The 21,020-nt window shown below is 33.2% G+C and overlaps 1 protein-coding gene across 1 annotated transcript; it reads left to right on the top strand.

Annotated features, from left to right (window-relative positions):
• The first annotated feature begins 17,378 nt into the window (after window positions 1–17,378).
• LOC111892620 (protein ELF4-LIKE 3) lies at window positions 17,379–19,251 on the top strand. Its single transcript, XM_052771791.1, has 2 exons — window positions 17,379–17,568; window positions 18,652–19,251. Exon 2 carries the CDS (start codon window positions 18,676–18,678, stop codon window positions 18,991–18,993), a length of 318 nt encoding a protein of 105 aa, XP_052627751.1. The 5' UTR covers window positions 17,379–17,568; window positions 18,652–18,675; the 3' UTR covers window positions 18,994–19,251.
• The last annotated feature ends 1,769 nt before the right edge of the window (window positions 19,252–21,020 follow it).

The raw sequence follows: 21,020 nt of genomic DNA, 5'->3' as shown, positions 1-21,020 counted from the left end.
TGGGGGTATATATCATGGTTTGGCACCATGATTCATTGCAGTGTGTTCCATCTTTATTGGCCTTTCAATTTTAGTTATTTGGAAGGGGGAATGGGTCTGGTGATTGTTTGGGCCTTAGTAGCCATGTCAGTATGGGTTTGAATGGTGCAGACCTAGGAGAGTTAGATGATTTTGGAGGTCTCGGGGCCTTGCTCAAGGTAGTGATAGTTGAGTCGCGGGATGTCACCATCTACTATGGGGGTTATGTTCTTCCAGCTTTTCATGTTCGTTGGAAAAATGGGCAGACATGTGACTTTCCGAGTTGGGATGTGGACCCATCATGGGGCTAGATGATTGCGGTTTTTTACGACAAGTATGGCAGTGTAGGAATGCACAAGAGGATTCTTGTGGTATGATTGCCTTGAGATGAGATCAACGATATGATTTCTTTGAACTTAGTTAGGTCAGGTGCTAGTTGATAGTTTCAGGTGATCAAGGGAGGTGAATTAGGAACAACTTTGTTGTCTCTGATGTACCCTGACTAGGAAAATGATGCTTCTTGTATTTATGAATAATGCTTGTAATGAATTATTTTATGGGGATTTGTAGGAAACGTGTCTGGTAGTCTATTTGTTTCTAGATAAATAATCGATGCTATGAATAGACTATCTGAATTATTGCTTGTGCATCTGCAAGCGATTCTTGATGTTAGAGGCAATTATGATGGAAGGGTTTCCAAGGTCTGCATCTGAGATTTGGAATCTCTTTGATCCTACTTGCTATTTATCTGGAAGATCATCTTGCATTGTATTATACATTCCAAAGTTCAGGGATATGTATCTGGTTGAGCCGATTTGAGATTTGGCATGTTTGCAATGCCAGTTGGTGGTAATCCGAACCCTAGTGGGGGTGACTGAGTATTCTGCTTGGACGATCATCGATCTGTTCAAGTTTATGGTTTAAGGCATAATAGGTCATATGTATCTGTGGTTCAAGTATGCGAGATGTTGATTAAAGATTTTGTGAAAACAGGGTGCAGGGCAAGTTGCCATCAAATGTATGTGCTTAAAAATGCATTAGTTGTCTTCACGACAAAAAGCTACAGAAAAGGAGCTAGTTGTATCCAGCGGTTTCTTTCGGGATCGCCAATGTTTAGGTCATGAGGCGTTTAGGTCACTCATGTTGAGTATCAATTGTTGAGAGATTTGTTAACTTGTTGCATAGATTGCTTTCTAAAGTCTAGGATTAGCAGTTGATGATTTTTTGATCAACTTTAGAGTTTGGTGTGTTTATTTTCACATGGGCTAGGTTCAGTAGTGTATTGGATCAGTGGATTAGTTGTAAATGCATTCTCGATCGCTGGTCATTTCGTTCATCGTCAACAGCTAAGTTTCTTTGAATGTTTCGAGCTGTATTAGTGGAAGTTAAATGGATGTGTCAACATATCGTCAAAATTTGTACATGGTGCCTTTTGGTTTATGGGTATGGTTACCCTCACCTCACCTATTGGATATGGAAGTATTGTTCATATTAGGATCGGGTTTGACAGCTATCCTTGGTTTTAGGATTTTGGATGTCGGAGCGGTATTGTTTACTTTTTTATGCGTGGCTTTAGATCTGCGCAAAATCCAATTTTGGCATGTCGTTTCGATAGGGTTGGTGTTTGAATTGATCTGACTAGAGTTTTAGCATCATTTCTGGATAACATTGGAAGTTTTATCGAGCTAGTTACATATTGGTAAGATCTGTTTAGTTTCAGTTAAGGGGTAGGACCATGTTCAATCATTTATGAGGATGTTTCTGTTAACGACTTAGGTTCGTCATTTTGTTATATATACTGGTACTTCGCACTTTAGGCATGGTTGCAGAAATCAGGATTAAACTTTTGGCATTCTCCAACCGAATAGGATTAGTTTGATTAACGGAAATTAGTGATTAATCGGGTTTGGCGAGATTAATCGGTCAACAAAAGTCAGAAAGTCAAAAAAATAAAAAAAATCAAAAAAATTAAAATAAATTTACTCCAAAATTTTCAAACTTTCAAATATTATACCAAAATGTTCATATTTTCGTATTTTCAAAATTTTAAATTTCCAATTCTCTTATTTTCTATTTTTGAAGGACTTTTTTTTCTTCAAATATATTAATCTTCGATTAATTTTAATAAATAATTAGTAATCTATGGTCCACGATTAATCCCCGATTAGTTCTCGCCAAAACCGATTAATACCTTAACACCAGTCGACCGTCGAGCTACCGTCAAACAGCTTTTACAACCTTGACTTTAGGTAAGGTCGTGAAAAAAAGAATGCAGTAGATCTAGGGGTTGTATTGGGTTCTCTTTAGGGTATGTATTTTGGTAAGTTCATTAGATATTGTCGGGAGGGGTGTATGTGGGTTGAACAAGATAACAAAGGAGCTCCTGGTTAGAATTATATATGTGGTTCTTATTTGGTTTATATCATTTGAAATAGAAACAAGAGTACAACTTCCTACCCCAATTCTCTGGTTATGTGTGACCATGTTTTCATATGGTTTTGCGTTGGTAACAACTTGTGTTGTGAAAGTAGTTGTGCATTATAGAAAGGCATGGCTCATGTTGTGTTGAGAAGATTGGGTTCCTGCAAGTCGGTGGGTTGATGGTTGAGTACTTTAGACCCATGTGGTATTGGTTGCGAGTCTTCAGGCTAGTGATGGAATGATGAAAAATTGGCATAGTACCGTGAGCTTATCATTTTAGTGGTTAGTAGGAGTCACGATGTATCATGAACTAGTGGTTGTATGATTCATGTGGGTGGGACCCGATAGTCATTTGATTGAACCTCTTAGGTCTCATATCGTTAGTACTTTTGGCATGGTTGGGTGTTAGTGCATTTTTGGAAGTCGAGAGACTTAATGACCAACTGGTTTGGATCATGTGGACATTAAACTTTTGTTGAGAGTATTAGTTGTGTGCCATAAGTCTCTTGCTAAATGGTTGCATTTGTGGGTCTCTATTTGCTTGTGGACTATTATTAGGAGCTGGAATACTAGAATGGGTATTGGATCAGAAACTTTGGGTCATAAGTATTGTTGATAATGTTTTGAATGATTTTTCAAGTGGCTGTACACGTGAGCTGATGAGGGATTTGAATGGAACGTGAGATTCTTGGATGGACCATCATTTTGCTTATAGGAGCAGTAGGTTGGTGATGACTTTTCAGAAAGTAAAGGGTATATTTAAGGTTTTGGGCACAACTTCCGGATTTGGGATTGGTCGAAATTCATGATCGGTATGTTTTGAGTTTTCATTCTGCATGGTTTTGTGGTTTTCCTTGTTAGGGACTAAAGGTAGGTACATAGAATGGATGATCATCAGTCTTAAGGTACGGTCCTGAAGTTTAGACTGACGTGTTCCCAGTTTTAGGGAGTTTACTGATGGAAGCAGTTTGTAATTCCAGTTTTGAGAAGTTTTCCGCTTTAAGTGGCTGTCGCTATGATTTGGGTCTTACAGTTAGGAAGTGAAAGATAGTGGTTGCGATTGAGTATATTGGAGTTATTGGGTTGTTTGTTGGCAATTGTGGGTTTTCAAGTGATCTCTTGACTTCTCTATATAAATGCCTTGATATCGGAATGGTTAGAGGAAGCTTATGAAATAAGTTGGTGTTGTTTTTAGAGATTCTAACCACGATAAATTTCAAGGAAGAAATGCAGTTTAAGTGGGGGAGAGTTCTAACATCCTGTTCGAGAAGTTTCTTATTTTGGGATTGTGGATCATAAATGGACCGACTAAAGGCCTTGGGCTTCAAGGGAATAGGGTTTAGGTCCTATTGGGTGTTGAAAATATTGGTTATCTAATCCAGGCTCTTGGTTTGTATTTGGAGACAAAGGCGTAAAATAGGGAATTGTTGTTTCAGACTTCTTTCATGAATTAAGAATTTTACTTTGGTATGTTTTAAGTCAAAAGTAATTAGATGAATATCGGCCCAATAAATTATGTATGTGTAATGCTAGTTGTCTTTGTGAATCTTACATGTGTTTTCATGTAATACCGGGTGGGGCTTGATGCCGGGTGTGGCCTGATGAATATCGGACAGGGCCCAACACTAGACGGGGCCTGATGGAAACCAGGGGTATATGTATGGTACATGGTATTTTGGGAACTCACTAAGCTTTGTGCTTACGGTTTATATTCAAAATGTTTTCAGGTACTTCTGGTTTCAAACAGAAGGGACCGACTTGATTACACTCCACCCCCTGGAGATTTATTCCGCACTGAATGTTTACAAATTACTCTAATGTTTTGAAAATACGTTTTTATTCTGATTGTCTTTGAAATAATGAATGAATGATTTTAACTTATTTAAAAATAAAAATTTTACTCGGTATTGATGGGACGGTATTGATCCTCATTCATTTTTGTTCTTCTTCAAACTTTCTAAACAACAATATAATGAAAATGGGAATATGATGGTGGTGATGTTTTGGTCTTACTCGAGAGTTAGGGAGTCGAACGGAAACAAGGAAAAAGAGGAGGATGGGTGGGTTGGTGGAGATCTTTTTGCCTTTTTATTAATCTATAGGTGATAAAACAATAAAGAAATTAAAAAAATAAATTGTTAAGGGCAAAATAGTCTTTTTACGTTCGAAGTGATGAACAGTGTAAGTCTTAAACAAACGAGAGACGATCCGTGATAATATTGGTTATCTGATCCAGGCTCTTGGTTTGTATTTGGAGTCAAAGGCGTAAAATGGGGAATCGAAGTTTCAGACTTCTTTCATGAATTAAGAATTTTAGTTTGATATGTTTTAAGTCAAAAGTAATTAAATGAATACCGGCCTAGTAGATTATGTATGTGCGATGCTAGTTGTCTTTGTGAATCTTGCATATGTTTTTATGTAATACCGGGTGAGGCTCGATGCCGGGTGTGGCGTGATGAATATCGGACGGGGCCCGACACTAGACGGGGCCTGATGGAAACCAGGGGGATATATGTATGGTACGTGCTATTTTGGGAACTCACTAAGCTTTGTGCTTACGGTTTATGTTTAAAATGTTTTCAGGTACTTTTGGTTTCAAAAGGAAGAAACCGACTTGATTACACTCCATCCCCTGTTGATTTATTCTACACTGAATGTTTACAAATTACTCTGATGTTTTGAAAACACCTTTATTCTGATCATCTTTGAGATAATGAATGAATGGTTTTAATTTATTTAAAAATAAAAATTGTATTCGATATTTATGGGACAATATTGATCCTCATTCATTTTCGTTCATCTTCAAACTTTCTTAGCAACAATATAATGAAAATGGGAATATGGTGGTGGTGATGTTTTGGTCTTAGTGGAGAGTTAGGGAGACGAACGAAAAGTAAGGAAAAAAAGGGGGGATGGGTGAGTTGGTGGAGATTTATTTTTTCTTTTTTATTAATCTATAGTTGATAAAACAATAAACAAATTAAAAGAATAAATTGTTAAGGGAAAAATAGTTTTTTTATGTTCGGAGGGATGAATAATGTAAGTTTTAAACAAACGAGAGACGATCTGTGTTAATTTTTGAAAATAGAGACCAAATATGAGTTTTGACATATGTACGAGGAACGGTTGATGTAACATATATATATATATATATATATATATATATATATATATATATATATATATATATATATAGGATCAAATGAGAACACCAAAAAGGTTGAGAACGCGAGAACAAAGTATATTCATTTGTGATTCCATGTATTCATTTTTGGAGAAATGATAAATTTTTACGCCTTTAGTTTCAATTGAAGAGAAAAAGCATATTCATGTTGATTGTGCGTAAAAAATTATCATTTCTCCACAAATGAATACATTGAATCACAAATGAATATACTTGTTCTCGCGTTCTCAACCTTTTAGGTGTTTTCATTTGATCATTTCCCTATATATATATATATATATATATATATATATATATATATATATATATATATAATTTTTTGTTTAGTTTATTTTATTTTTCAATAATTTTATAACTTATTTTATTTTATTTTTATCTTTTTGACCTTTTGGTTTCTATTTTTTTTTAATTTTAGTTATTTATGGTTTTTCTAATATTTTTATTTACTTTGATTAAAGTAAAGGAAAACAAAAAAAAACTCAAAATTATAATATACTCTAATATATTCATATGTTTTCTATTTTATTCATATTATTTTTTTGTATTATTATTATTTTTTCATTATATTTTTTTATCTTTTTCAAAAAGTGTATAATGTTTTAATATATTACAATTTTGGTTTTTGAGTTTTTATTTTTATTTTTTCTACTCTTGTTTTTATAATTTTGGTAATTTATGGTATCTTTAATTTTTTAATTTTATTTCAAGTAAATAAAAAAGTTATATTTATATTTTGAATGTATGGTTTTTTAAATATACTCCTTCTGTCCCAATTAAATAGTTCACTTTTAACTTTTGAAGTTTTTTTTTTCAATTTTGACCATAAATATTTTTATTTGTGTTATATATTAATTGATAAAACTTATAAGAATGAAAAAAAAACATTTAAAATACAATCAATTTTTATATTTTGCATCAACTATAATCTATCAAAAACAAAAATATTTAAGGTCGGAGTTGAAGAAAAAATATTTCAAAAGTCAAAAGTGGAATATCAGTTTGGGATGGAGGTTGTGTGTGTGTGTGTGTGTGTATATATATATATATATATATATATATATATATATATTATTTTCATTTTTTTATTTTTCAACAATTTGATAACTTTTTTTTTTTTACTTTTTTTACCTTTTGTATTCTATTTTTTTTAGAGTTTTAGTTATTTATGGTTTTATTTATTTTGATTGAAGTAAATGAAAAAAAATTCAATTTAAAATATTGTAACAAGTTTTTTTTATATAGTATGACTTATTATTTATTTTAGTTTATCATCAAATTGAAAAATATTATCTTAAATTTAAACTACTGATATCAAATATAAAAATACGATTTAATCTGCAAGTTATATTTAAAAAATATAGATAATTTTCTTATTTTAATAATTATAAAACACAAATATCACATACTGAAACATTAATTCTCAATAAACAAACGTTTGGTTTTTATTTTTATTTTTTTTTCATAAAATAAACATAATAACCACCAAAGAACAAAAATTATAATGAAAAAAAGTTGGATGGAAATTACAAATTATAATATACTCTAATATCTTCACACCTAAATCAAAATAAATAAAATTAGAAAAACCATAAATTACCAAAATTATAAAAAAAAATAGAAAACCAAAAAAACACAAACACCAAAATTGTAATATACTCTAATATATTCATACATTTTACATTTTTTGAAAATGTTAAAAAAAGTTATCAAATTGATGAGAAATAAAATGAAAAAAAATTAAATAATATGGAAAAAATTAAAAAATAATATGAAAAAAATTAAAAAGTTACGATTTAAAAATAAAAAAGACAAATAGTGTAAAATTTATGAGTATATTAGAGCATGTTTCAATTTTGGCGTTTGAGTTTTCTTTGGTTCTTTATATTTCGTTTGTTTGTTTCAAAATAAATAAAAACATTAGAAAACCATAAAACTAAAATTAAGAGAAAAAATATATAAAACAAAAGGTCAAAATATTAAAAAAAAAATATCAAATTGTTGAAATTTTTTTAATATTTTTAAAATTGAAGATATAGATTCAACATCGACGCAATAGTTTTAATAAGGAAGCAAAAATATTGATTATCTTTGACATTCATAACACTTAAAAAAAGTAATGTTCAATAGGGTGAAGTAATAAACGATAATTAGGGAAAAAACACGGATGATAAAATGATAATGAAGGAAAGAAATATTATCGAGATTTGTATATCTAACAAGTGAAAACCAAATCGGGCATATTTACTAAGTTAAAATGACATATTTAAGAGGTTTAGTACCTAAGCTTAGGTGAGACTATAATGTATATTCTTTATCCCTATATATATATATATATATATATATATATATATATATATATATATATATATATATATATATATATATATATATATATATATATATATATATGAGATCCGTTGAAAACTCATAGTTTTCCGTAAACCTGAGAACTAAAGGTGGAACATTAAATCAAAATTAACTCATTAAGGGCATGATCGTCATCTTATCGATCTCATTTAATGTTTAATTTTTTTTGTTATTGAAAATATTAATAAAACGTTCTAAAAATTAACATAACAAATCAAATTTCGAGTTTAAAAAAAAATCGATTTTTTTTAAAGAAAAATAAAGATTTTTTATTTTTTTTTCTGAAAACACAAATTTTTAAAAAATTGAATTTTTTTTTATAAAAAACTGTAATTTTTTCAAAAAAACAACAAATTAAAAAAAAAGAAAAAAATTGTTTTTTTTTTCAAAAAAAACTCCATTTAAAAAAAAACTCCATTTAAAACAAACTACAATTTTTTCAAAAAACTGCTTTTTTTTTTTAAATGTAATTTTTTAAAAATCTGTAAATTTAAAAGAAAAAACTAGAATATTAAAAAAAAGCTCTTAACTTTTTTAACATATAAATCAATGTTTTAGGTACATATATGCATAATTTTCAAATGCATATATGCATATTTCTTATACTATAATATCTGCAGATAGACGCTGCTACTTTTCAAGTGGCAGTCACGGCAGCCGTGACAGCCGTCATGGCGCAATTCGATGCTAACAACGCCAGCAGAAGTGGAAGCGGTACTGACAATACAGATTGTGGTAACAATCAGGAACACCAACAGGTGTCTGCCAGCGAAAATACCTCAGGCCACAAACCTACGAACAAGATGCGAAAGTTTTGGGACGAAAAGAAGTGTAACCTACCTCAAAAACTCGTTGGAAGAAAGCAATCCATAGCTGTACCTGCCATTACAACAGCAGTCACGACGAACGCCGCGACACTAGCCACGGGGTCTGCCACCCAAACGCCGGTCAGACCATATAAGGGATCACTCCCAAAGTGTAACCGATGTGACTTCCATCACAATGGGGCTTGCCGAGAGATGCACTGTAAAAACTGCAACAAGAAAGGGCATACCGTCCGTTTCTGTAGGGCCCCAACTCAGTACATCACTTCAACCCCCATTCCCAAAGTAATTCCAGTGTGCTTCCTATGTGGCGAAACGGGACACTTCAAGAGAAATTGTCCAACTGAGAGGAATGACGGGGAAACCGGAGGAGTATGACAAACGAACCAGCAAGGGTAATAGGGAACCATATTAGGACTTTTTGTAATGTTTCCCAGCGACAAAAACGTTTAAGTACCATATGTTTGTAATGATTTTGGTGTGGTTGCTAAAATCTCTGCCTTTCTAAAAATAGTTAAAATACTCTCGTTCAGATCAAACCAAAGACACTCATATATGACCTTAAAATCATTACCTGTAAGTCGTGATAACTTTGTATATATATCGAGTTTAATTATAATCAAGATACTGAAGTCTTGAAACAAATAATTCCAACTTGACTCCTATTTCATGTCTAGTAGTAGGAATTGAGTGGGGCCACCCACTCGACGATTTCACCGACATCAACTTACATACGACGTTCATATACCGTTCAATCATAGGGAGACCTGTTAGGGATCACAATGTCAAGTATCATTACTGACTATCGAAACACACCCACTACCAGTGCTAGACATTGTGGTATGAATCATCTACAGTAAATAATAACGTCAAACGAATCGGAGCACCTTGAAAAGAAACACGAGATACTCTATCACCCTAGTGATCTCTTCTTATGAATACAGCTTAACGCATGTTATCTAAAAAGATATTGTTGTCATCATCCAATTTTGATAATATAGCCCTCATCTTCCCGATTTAACGACTACAAAAGAACCCTTCACCTAACCCACCGAATATCTGAATCTTTGTCTCCCGTAAACGCGTCCAGCACGGATCTCCGGATCATCTCTCGCTGTGGAACTCCGAAACACGCACCAGAGGGGTGTTATACTTCCCGAAACCTTATCACAAGTATTCACCGGAGACCTTCGGGAATGTCACGCATGCAACAGACAAGGTTCAAACACAAAAGCTTGGGACGAATACGGTTAGTCTACCACTACTATGTGTATACGCAGGAATAATGTATAATTAAGATTCTATGGACATTTGGATGTGTGCTTCCCCCTATTTCTTGTTCCATGTCTGGTTGTGGATTTGGGGCAGAGTCACCCATCCAACTGTCTTGCCAATCTTAAGCACATACGACCTATATGTGCAAGTTAATGATAGATGGACCAGGTACGAGTCCTGCCATGAACTGTCAGGCCAAACCCGTCGAGATACCCAACAATGAAATTGAAGAACCAAGTTTCTCACCTTGGAGAACTCCGGTCTTATTCTTCAAATTGAAAGACAAATTGCTCGAAGACCCATCGACCTCGGAGGCCTCGACAATATCTCAAGTAGAAACCTTTACTATCTGCCTCGCATAGACGAATAGGCCGATCAACCAAAAGGAATGAGGTACCCTTCACGAATTGGACCTGAGACCTGAATATCACCAGTCGCGAGTATTGGGGAAGGATGTCCAAGGACAATCCTCCAAATTCGATACGGACACTGCAAGTCCGTAGTAATACCCCTCGGATAGGACCAGCCCGCTCGCAGTATTCATGAACGTAATGAATAGGAAATGCCATTCTTACTAAATCAGTTCGTCATTGTCATTATAAATGACTTGCTTATCTACCCTCGTAGTAAGAAGGAAACCAAGGAGAACAGCTACAACAAACCGCGGAAACAATATGATCAAAGAAACCTTACCTGAAGCTCTCTAGATATGAGTTTTGGAATTGAGGAGTCAATTTCCTAAGACACATCATTATCAATGTGGAAATTATTAAGGACCCTTTCAATTAATCAAAACCGTTGAGAAACAGTCAACACCAAAGGAGTCAACAGGAATACACCAAAATTCTGGGTCTCGCTGACCTACCGTCTTAGTTCCTTTGGAACTTATCGTAAATTACGGAACCCCTTGCGACCTTGACCCTGAAAGGAGCAACCCTTGAAGGGAAGAGAAGCAAGAGGGAGAAACCTTTAGAACGCCAGAATAAGAGACCAAATTCCTGTGGGAAGGCTTAGTACGCTTCGGAAAGCATGGAAAGCTAAAACCCCAAATAATTATGCTCTTCGAGATTCTTGTCAGAATCAGCCTTGTAACTCGTAGCTTCAATCTACTCCCACGAGCTAGGTAAAGTACATTCTACCCGACACGTCTCGGACTTGCAGAGGTATCTATCCGAAGAGACTCTTGTAATCCCCCTCGACGTGATCGAGTTCCACAAGAGCCTCACCTTCGTGGAAGAACCGTAGTGACCATGGACCGAGAGGTCAAACGGACGAAGCAACACCGCTCCCCATTAGTGAAAATTCGCTGGGGTACTAACCAAGGACCTGGAGTCACTTGGGAGCGCGAGAATCGGTCGATTAGGAAGTATCCCCACATCTTGGCTTGATTATTCATGCTTACCCCTTGCCTAAATTCAAATTTCGGGACGAAATTCCCTCTAACGGGGGGATGATGTGACAACCGTCAATTTCCGGTCAAGTCAAAGTCAACTGAAGTCAACAAGTCAAACCATTCGACTCAATTTTCCCGTGAGTACTAGAGTTTACGTTATGTAATTTCTAAACAACTCGCTATTCTAATGAGAGATCATGAATCGAAAAGTACGTACATCTAGATCTCCTTAACCTAAAACTGTGGTAAGTGGCGAGCCAAACCGATAAAACAAATGTTGCATACTCATTGGGAGTGTGTAAGATCCTTAAACAAGGCTTAAAACAGGGTTTACGGACCTTGCATTGCGAAGCCAAATCTCTCTTTGTATGAGAAATCTCTCCAAGTATGTGAAATCTCTCCCAAAACTCTCTTTGTATGAGAAATCTCTCCAAGTATGTGAAATCTCTCCCAAATCTCTCCAAGTATGTGAAATATCTCCCAAAACTCTCTTTGTATGAGAAATCTCTCCAAGTATGTGAAATCTCTCCCAAAACTCTCTTTGTATGAGAAATCTCTCCAAGTATGTGAAATCTCTCCCAAAACTCTCTTTGTATGAGAAATCTCTCAAAGTATGTGAAATCTCTCCCAAAACTCTCTTTGTATGAGAAATCTCTCCAAGAATGTGAAATCTCTCCCAAATCTCTCTCAAAAGTTCCCGTAACTTTTGAGGTCATTCGGGTCCTCCCAACCCTTAACCGGATCAAAAACCGCTTGAAACGGGGCAAGAACGGGCAAAAAGGGCTTCAGGACCCGAAACCCTCCTAATAGGGCCGAAGCCTCTTAGGACCCGAAAGTCCTCTTAGGGACCGATACCAAGAAGACCCGAACCCAAAGGTTCCAGGAAGAACCGAACCCGAAGGTCCTCTCAGGGCCGAACCTCGCATACACCCACTCGAACCCGAGACTACTGTTCATTCGGTTCATTTCGGGTCTGACCACCTTCGCTTCTAAGACTTCGGACCGAGCCTTCGCCTTCGCCTATCACTTCTGGTTCGCCCCATTTCGCTTCCGGCTCGACATCAGTAGGGACCGAACCTCGGCCTAGGACCGAGAGGTCTCGCTGGAAGTTCTTTTTCTCTCGGTTTTCGTCTAGTTTTGCGTTTAAGGCCCGTTTTTAATTATTTTAACGCGGAATTTTCACCCAAAACTTTATTTTAACATATAAGGCCCCATATTTATTCATTATCCATGTTTTTGGGGATAAACTTTATCCAAGAAAAGTGGGTGAAGTACAAGAGGATGGAGTGTTGACTTTGCTTTAATCTATGACACAAGCAACCTCCCATACCCACTCCATGTCACTATTCACCATCAGCCCATACCTAGTCATTTCATGGTACTTCCTCACCTTTTTTTTCAGCCATACACTTGGTCAAGGGTAAGAAAACTCTCCTCTCTCCTCACTTCTCTCATTTTCTCTCATTTCACCAAGAAGATCCAACTCTTTCCTCTCTCTAGAATTCGAGACTCAAGGTCTGATGTTGGGTTTTCCTCCACATTTGGTAAGCATAATCCATTCTCCTTATGATTATTTCACTTCTTTCTACTCAAATCATGGATATCTTACACAAACTCCATCATAATTGTGTTAGATCTTCGAATCTTCAAGTGATCCTTCAAGTGTTCTTGGGTTGAACACTTCTCTTATTCAACACTTATCTACTGAAATCACTCAAAGTGAGTTCATACCCCTACATTTTTATGTTTTCTTAAGTTTTTAGGGGCGGGGGGAATACAAGTTAAAACACCAAGAACATAACTAAATTTTTCTAACAACTTTCATCAGAAAAGTTGGACTCCATTCACAGACTGTTTTGGACAACTTAAACATTTTAGTTTTCAAAACTGTTTTAGGTGCAATTAGTTCCAGTTCTTAGCTTTAAAATGACTACTTTCACATCTCCATAAGATTTTTCTACAATTTATGGTGATTTTTACAAAACTGCCTATCATTTCAAACACCAATCCGGACCAGTCTGTGATTATGGACTTTTTCACCCAAGTTGGAGGTCATTAAAAATCATGATAAAAATTATGAGTAAACTAGACAAATTTTGGGAATTCTCAGAATTTACGGATTTGGTTTTCGACTTCTTATGATTTTTCTAAAACAGCGCAGAAAGGTTAAATTTAGTTAACAGCATATAACCTTAATAACACTTTGTATTATGTTGAGCAAAGTGTATAACAATAAGATCTAAGTATTGAATGTGTTTCCTTGTTAGTTTATCATCATAAACTGAAACTTAGTCATTCATGATAAGATTATTCATTCATTTAGAACACGTATATAAAGCTATAATGAGCATAATTTATGTATTCATAAGTAACACAAATGCGTTTTCATAAAAGAGTTCTTATACATTACAAACGTTTCGGATAAACTATAATAGGTATAGTTTATGTATCATTTACTTCTCAAACATATTTACCAAACGTTTTCAGTTTAGTTCACGTATATCTGTTAATGAATAAATTTGTGAGTCATTCACTTCGGGTTACTTCCAAAGTAACCAATTCAAAAAGTCCTGTAAATTGTAACCAGAATCTCTTGTAGGGAGAACGTGATAGTTGTGCATAGATCTATATTGGGTTTGAGAAACCCACACCAGAGCTGCTTGCAACAGCTAGACCGGCAGGTCTGTGGTGACAAATGTCATTTCAGTTTCGCGACGCCTGAAGAACGTCGTAATTACGAGGCCGTCTAAGTCAAGTATGGTTATGATAACTCACATGTGGTATTAACAAATCATAAGATTTACGGGTTCTAATTATAAATTAGCGAGTTATGTCTATTTAGCTCACTGAAATTACTTTAAGTATGGAAAAATACTTGTACGTCTTCATATCAAAAAGAGTTTTATGTTCATTTAAAATCACTTTTTATATCAATTACAGATATCGCTGTATATTTTTAGTCTTGGTATTTAAGACTACACACCATTCATTACGAGAGTTTTTCTCAAATCAGAAAGGGTTTTACGCCAATTTGAAACCACTTTTATATCTTTAAGTATGACAAATACTTGTACTTTTTCGGTACTGGCATTTAGGACCACATAATTTTTATAAGGAAAATATCGGTTTTTCCTCGGTAACATACATCTCTTTACAAAGATCGATTTTCAAACTCTTCCTGTAAAAAGCTTATGAACTCACCAACCTTTGTGTTGACACTTTCAAAACTACTCGTATTCTCAGGAAATCACCAAACAGGAAATCAACAGCGTTTTGAGGATGGGACGATAAATCATCAAACAGTTCATTTTGTATCATAATGTAATTGATTTGAATCATGTAAACATAGAATTTGGTGTAACTTTTTCAATTATATTTATAATGGTTGTATTTACTTTGAGCACTATTATACTCGTTGTTGTGATACTCTACATGAAGTCCTCCACCCCCGGACGTTTCCGCCATCCTTGGTTTGGGGGTGTGACATCATATTTGATTCACTTGTGAATCACATATAATTTATATGTGATTCACTTGTGAATCACAAGTGAATTATATGTGAATCACATGTAATTCATATGTGAATTACATGTTATTTACATGTGAATCACTTGTGACTCATATGTGATTTACATGTGAATCACATGTAATTTATATGTGATTCACTTGTGATTTACATGTGAATTACAAGTGAATCATATGCAAATTAAATGTGATTTACATGTGAATTACAAAGTGAATCATATGTGAATTACATGTGATTTACATGTGAATCACATGTAATTCTTATGTGTTTCACTTATGATTTACATGTGAATCACAAGTGAATCATATGTGAATTGCATGTGATTTACATGTGAATCGCATGTAATTCATATGTGAATTACATGTTATTTACATGTGAATAACATGTAATTATTACGTGATTCACTTATGATTTACATGTGAATCATTAATAACATAAGATGATGATAAGTTAATTGATATAAAGATTTGTATTAAGAGAAAAGATAGTTCATAATTCACAGTTAAAATATGATATTAACAAGTCATTCCCAATTCCATCCTACCAAAGTTAGAGGTTCAACAACAACATTTGAATACTCGTAGAAGAAAGCTTTTTCGATAGCCATAGTTTTTATCTTTATACAATCTTTTTCCATCAGGAATAGTCTGTCTATATCTACAAGGTCCAGCTGTACCACTCCCCTGATTGTAAGTTGTAACTTAGTATTAGATTTATAATAATCAAAGGTTAACCAAACTTGGTTTAAGATTTATAAAAATAATTAGATACCTGGTCAATTATAGGAATATATCCACCAACATTCAGCTATATTCGACCATCATCGAGTATTCCACCCTCACCCCCCATACCGACAACAATGTCATCCCGCCCCATCATGTAAAGAATATCATAAATTTGATTCACTGCGTGCACAGTGTCTGACCATGCATTTGTGTTAAGGGTTATTGCTTATAACAACATAGTAAGTATATATACTCAATCAAAATCTTCCAATTATAAATGTAATTTGTTAGCGACTGAAATCATACAAAAAAATTGCAACAAACGAAACATAAAGGACAAGCCTAGAAAGAAATTAGGGTAAATACGAAATACGAACCATGATTCCCAACGAGAAACCGACAATGACAGAGTTTTCGACGGAGACGACGACGAGATCTAGAGTTCCGACATGACCGACGAAGGTTTGCGTGATGGCGCCGAGTGAGTATTGACGAACGAAAGTGAAAATTGCAGGTGTAGCAAGGTACCCGAGCTTCTTTGATTCAATTTCAAATTGAAGAAATAAATCTTTTATGTCGTTGATCAGAGGGATGTCTTTGTCGTCGCCGGTGAAGTGAACGTTGTGCGTGTGATTTTTGGAGGTAAGAAGTGGAGCTTCTGCGTTGCTATCCATTGACTTACCAGAAAGCACTCACATAGAGAGTCAGGGACGGTCAGCACCGGTGGAGTCGAGGGCAACCCTAACTGATCAATGTGTGCGTATAGACGTCGACTCATCGATAAATAGGAGAAAAGGATCGTGAATGACATCAGCTCCAATGAAAACAGGGTGTGTTCTCCACCTGAGACTCAATTGTTTTGGTGGCGTTTCAGAGCCCTAACTAATCAATTAGGGCTTGAACTCTTAACTTCTTCCTTGTTTTTGATAACAGCCGAGTTATATGGCTGATGTAGGTGGTGGTCATTAACAGAGGTAGGGGTTGTTGTTGGAGGGTAGAGGGCGGAGGGGGTGGTCTTCGGAGGTTGTAGGGAGGCAGTTGATAGATAAGGGAGGGAGTCGATGAAAAGGTAAAGAAATCGTGAGAAGGAGAAAGATACGAGATAGTGAAAGACTAATTTAGGGATTTTTACATTAGTTGAGATTTTTTTTTAAATTTGATTAATTTATAAGTATTTAAATTTTCTATACCGTAATTACCCTCCTAATTTAATCTAAAAAGTCAAGGGTATCATTAAGATTGTCGATAATTACAAATATGTCATCTTTGATATAGGTCATTAAATTTTTTGATCAAATGTTCTACCTTTAGTTATCAGGTTCTCATTAAACTATAAGTTCTCAAATGATCATTCCTATATATAATTTCAAATTTTTAGAATTGATTCTTAAAATATATATAATTTTCAGAATTGGTCAATAGACATTTCGGTTATTTAGAAAAAAATTAAATAGTTTATATATCAGAAAGACCATTTATATAGTTTTGTAAATGATAATGACCATTGGAATTATCTTTGAATTACGATATTTTACGAACAATAAAGACCGGTTATGAAATTTTGTCTTTTAAAAATATTCATATTATTTTACAAACTTATTACGAACCATATATAAATACTTTTTGAAAATACTAGTACATCAATACACATTGAGAGAGAGATTTTAGATTTTAGACAGAGGGTAGGTTGGAAGGAGGGTGACTGTCAAATCTCCATATTCTCTCTCTCTAAAATTCATAACTCTTTCTCTTTCTCTTTCTCTCTCCATCTTTTTTTTTCTGTTTCTTCTCTCTTCAATCCCTCTCCCTGAATATAATGCTCCCAGATTTTCAAGGTACGTATTATATTTATTATCACTGATGACAAAAATTTATGATTCTATGATTGTTTCAAACTTTTCTTCAGCTTCCCAGTTAATGGATTCTCTTCTAATCTTTGATCTCATCGACCATGCGTAATTCATTCCTTTTTTTTTTTTTTTTTTTTTTTTTAAATTAGTTCTTCTGGATACAGTGTTCTTACTGTAGTTACGGATTTTGTTTTGTTTTCTTGCTTTTTTCCAAAAAAAAATATTATCATGATTTAAGAGTTTCCCTTGAAGATCTTCAAGTGGGTTTCGTTTTTATGGTCTCCGATGAGTCTCGATTGCTTCGTTTCTTTTCTTTTTTTCGTTTTATGTGTGAATTTAATTCCTAGTTTTGTTCTTGTTGGATCTTTCAAACTTAGCCCAGAATTTAAGCAAACTCGTTTTTTCTTTTTTTAATTTTCCTAAATTTGTGATAATGGGATTCGTATTTCACATAGTCTTTCACATTCACTATGTGTAAGATATGATGTATGCATGGTTTAAAAGGTCTGAAATAGTATCCGTTTTGGTGTTTATGTTCATTATTTTTGATTCTTGAGATTCTTCTTTTTTGAAAACTCAGAGTTATTAGCCCTTTTGGTGGGTGTTTATTACTCAGTACATATGGAAAAAGCTTTTCCCCTTTATGGAAATGAGATCTCCTTTTTTACATCTCATCATACACCAAATAATAACTTCAAAATAACATTGAATTATTAGTGTAATAACCCAAAACAATCAATAACTAAACCCAAATTCTACAATAATTTCCACATTCTGTGTTCTTCCAACAAAAAAAAAATAAATAAATAGAAAAGAAGAACCCCAAATGGGTGTCATGATTTTCTTGTTTCAGAATCAGAACTTGTCTCTTATGCTCAAAATTCCCCTATTTTTATAATAATTTTCCCCCAAATCTTATCATGTCTTTTGTCTGGCCGTATTCTTAACATAACCAAACTGCAATATTTAATTCAATTAATAAAGTTTTTTTTTTTTTTTTTTTTTTTTTTTTTTTTTTTTAAAGGATAAAATTACTAACCCTAAACAGCGCATACATTTTGTGTACAGATTGGAGTTGATTTCAGAGCTTCAATGGAGGGTAATGGAGGGGCTCAATTGGATGGGAAGGTTTTGCAGACATTTCAAAAGAGTTTTGTTCAAGTTCAAACCATTTTGGATCATAACAGGGTGTTGATCAACGAGATTAATCAGAATCACGAGTCGAAGATCCCTGATAATCTGAGTAGAAATGTGAGTTTGATCCGAGAATTAAACAACAATATAAAGAAAGTTGTTGATCTTTACTCTGATCTTTCGTCAAATTTTTCAAGATCGATTGATGTTAATTCATCTGAAGGGGATTCAAGATCAGATGGAAAAGGTTTGCAGAAGAGAACGAGGCCTGGTTAGATGATGAATTTTCTCTTGTTCTTCGATTTTCTGTTCTTCAATTCTTTTTGCATTGTGGAAAAAAAAAGAAAAAAAAAAGAGAGAGAGATGAAAATTGGGCTCCATTTGTTTGTTTAATAGAGGAGTATATTATTAATTGTTATTAATTAAATTAGATTGTGTAACTCTTTGTTATTTAGTACTACTTTTGAGAAATTTAAGAATAACCTTTGTAAATCTTTCAATCTAATTGGAATCAAGTTCGTCTTTTTGACTAAATTCTATGTTTTATTGGTTGATATTTGTATACATTTTTAATGCATGATGTACAAGCTATAACTTGTCGAGATTTGGCTTTCAAGTTTTTGAAAATCTCCAAGAATCTAACATTCGACACTTATTAGTTATTATCATTATGGGTTTGGATTCTTTGATTTTTGCTACGTCAATATAATAAAATTTGTACCATGGACAAATAATATGTTTGCATGTTGAAAAGCTTATTTGCATATTCGGGAGATATTTTTTTTTTAATAAATATTTACCTTGTAAACAAAAACTCGATTTAAAGAAAAAAAAAAAAAGAATTGTAGGGGAGTTTGAGCGAAAACGTAAAGCATCTTTATTGTTAGCTTTTATAAAACTTTTTATTATTTGGAAAAGATTTTGATTTTTTTTTTTTTACTATGGGAGTTCGAAATCCTTTTGAAAAGTTTATTAAACTCAAAACATTTTAATTATCTTATAAGTTTTATCTATTTTGATCTTTATATTTCACAACAAATTATTTTACACCCTAGTAATATTTAAATATTATTTTTTATTATATAATCGATTTTATTAATTATATAAAATGGATTTGATTAATTTTCTAGAAATTTATATCATTAAAAAATAATTATTAAAACTTCCAAAATGATACAAATAGCAATTATCAAAAAATATTACCGTAACATACCATCTAATCGTTTTTATTAAGTAAATTACTAATATCAACTAATGTTATTTTTCAAAAATATTACCTAGATTTAAAATAAATAAATAAAAAAAACATATGAGGTAGTTTATATAACATATAGGAAAGATAAAAATAAATTAGTTAATTTCTAAAAAATGTTTAACGATTTGCAAAAATAGTTTTTTTACGAGTAAATGTTGGTGAGAATGTTTCTACATAAATAAAATCTACGCTTTTAAACTTTAAAATAATAACTAGTTGGAAATTTTAAAAAATGTAAAATTATATAAAACCAAAAAATTATCTGATAGTTCAAAATAGATATTAGTTGGAAACTGATAGTTCAAAGCTGTACCTATTATTTGTAAAAAAAATTATCTGCATACTAGTTGGAAATTTTAAAAAATGTAAAATTATATAAAACCAAAAAATAAAAGCTCATAAAAGTAATTTGAAATAACTTTTGGATTATATACTTTTTATTTAAAATAAAAGTTTTAAGTTAATACTCCTAAATGATTTCTTTAAAAAAAAAAATTAAAACATGTTAAAAACTTGCCCCGAAATATACCATAAGTAAAAAACCCGTAAATAATAAATATATCCGTTGTAACCAAAATGAACATATTGATAATATCCTTTTTTGTTGTTTGAAAATTTTGTAATATGTAATTTCATACTAAGGCTGTATTTGGCGCGCCACAGCTAACTGATAAACTGACTTATTTTTCGAGCTTTTTTATATTGTCGTGTTTGGTAAGTCAAAAAGTAGCTGATAAGCTGACTTTTTAAAAAGCTACTTAGACTAGCTTTTTAGGAGCTTTTTAAAATTTTCCAAATACGCCCCTTAATTAATTATAGAAACACATATTTTTACATGTATTTTTATGTAATTTTATATATTTCAGCTAACTTTTCAGCTAGTTTTACCAAACATTATTTTTTATCAGCTAACTTTTCAGCTATCAGCTAGCTTTTTTTTAACATCTAGCTTTTCAGGCATCAGCTAGCTTTTCAGCTAGTCCGTCAAACATAGCCTAAGATTATAATATATTTCAATTAACTACAAAAAATTAAATCAAAATGTGGA

This window comes from Lactuca sativa, chromosome 5, assembly GCF_002870075.4.
Source record: "Lactuca sativa cultivar Salinas chromosome 5, Lsat_Salinas_v11, whole genome shotgun sequence".
NCBI classification, from domain to species: domain Eukaryota; kingdom Viridiplantae; phylum Streptophyta; class Magnoliopsida; order Asterales; family Asteraceae; genus Lactuca; species Lactuca sativa.
This window is presented reverse-complemented; position numbering and strand designations above follow the sequence as displayed.

Coding starts and splice junctions, on each gene's coding strand:
- LOC111892620 (XM_052771791.1), top strand. CDS start 18,676: ATGGAGGGTAATGGAGGGGCTCAATTGGATGGGAAGGTTTTGCAGACA.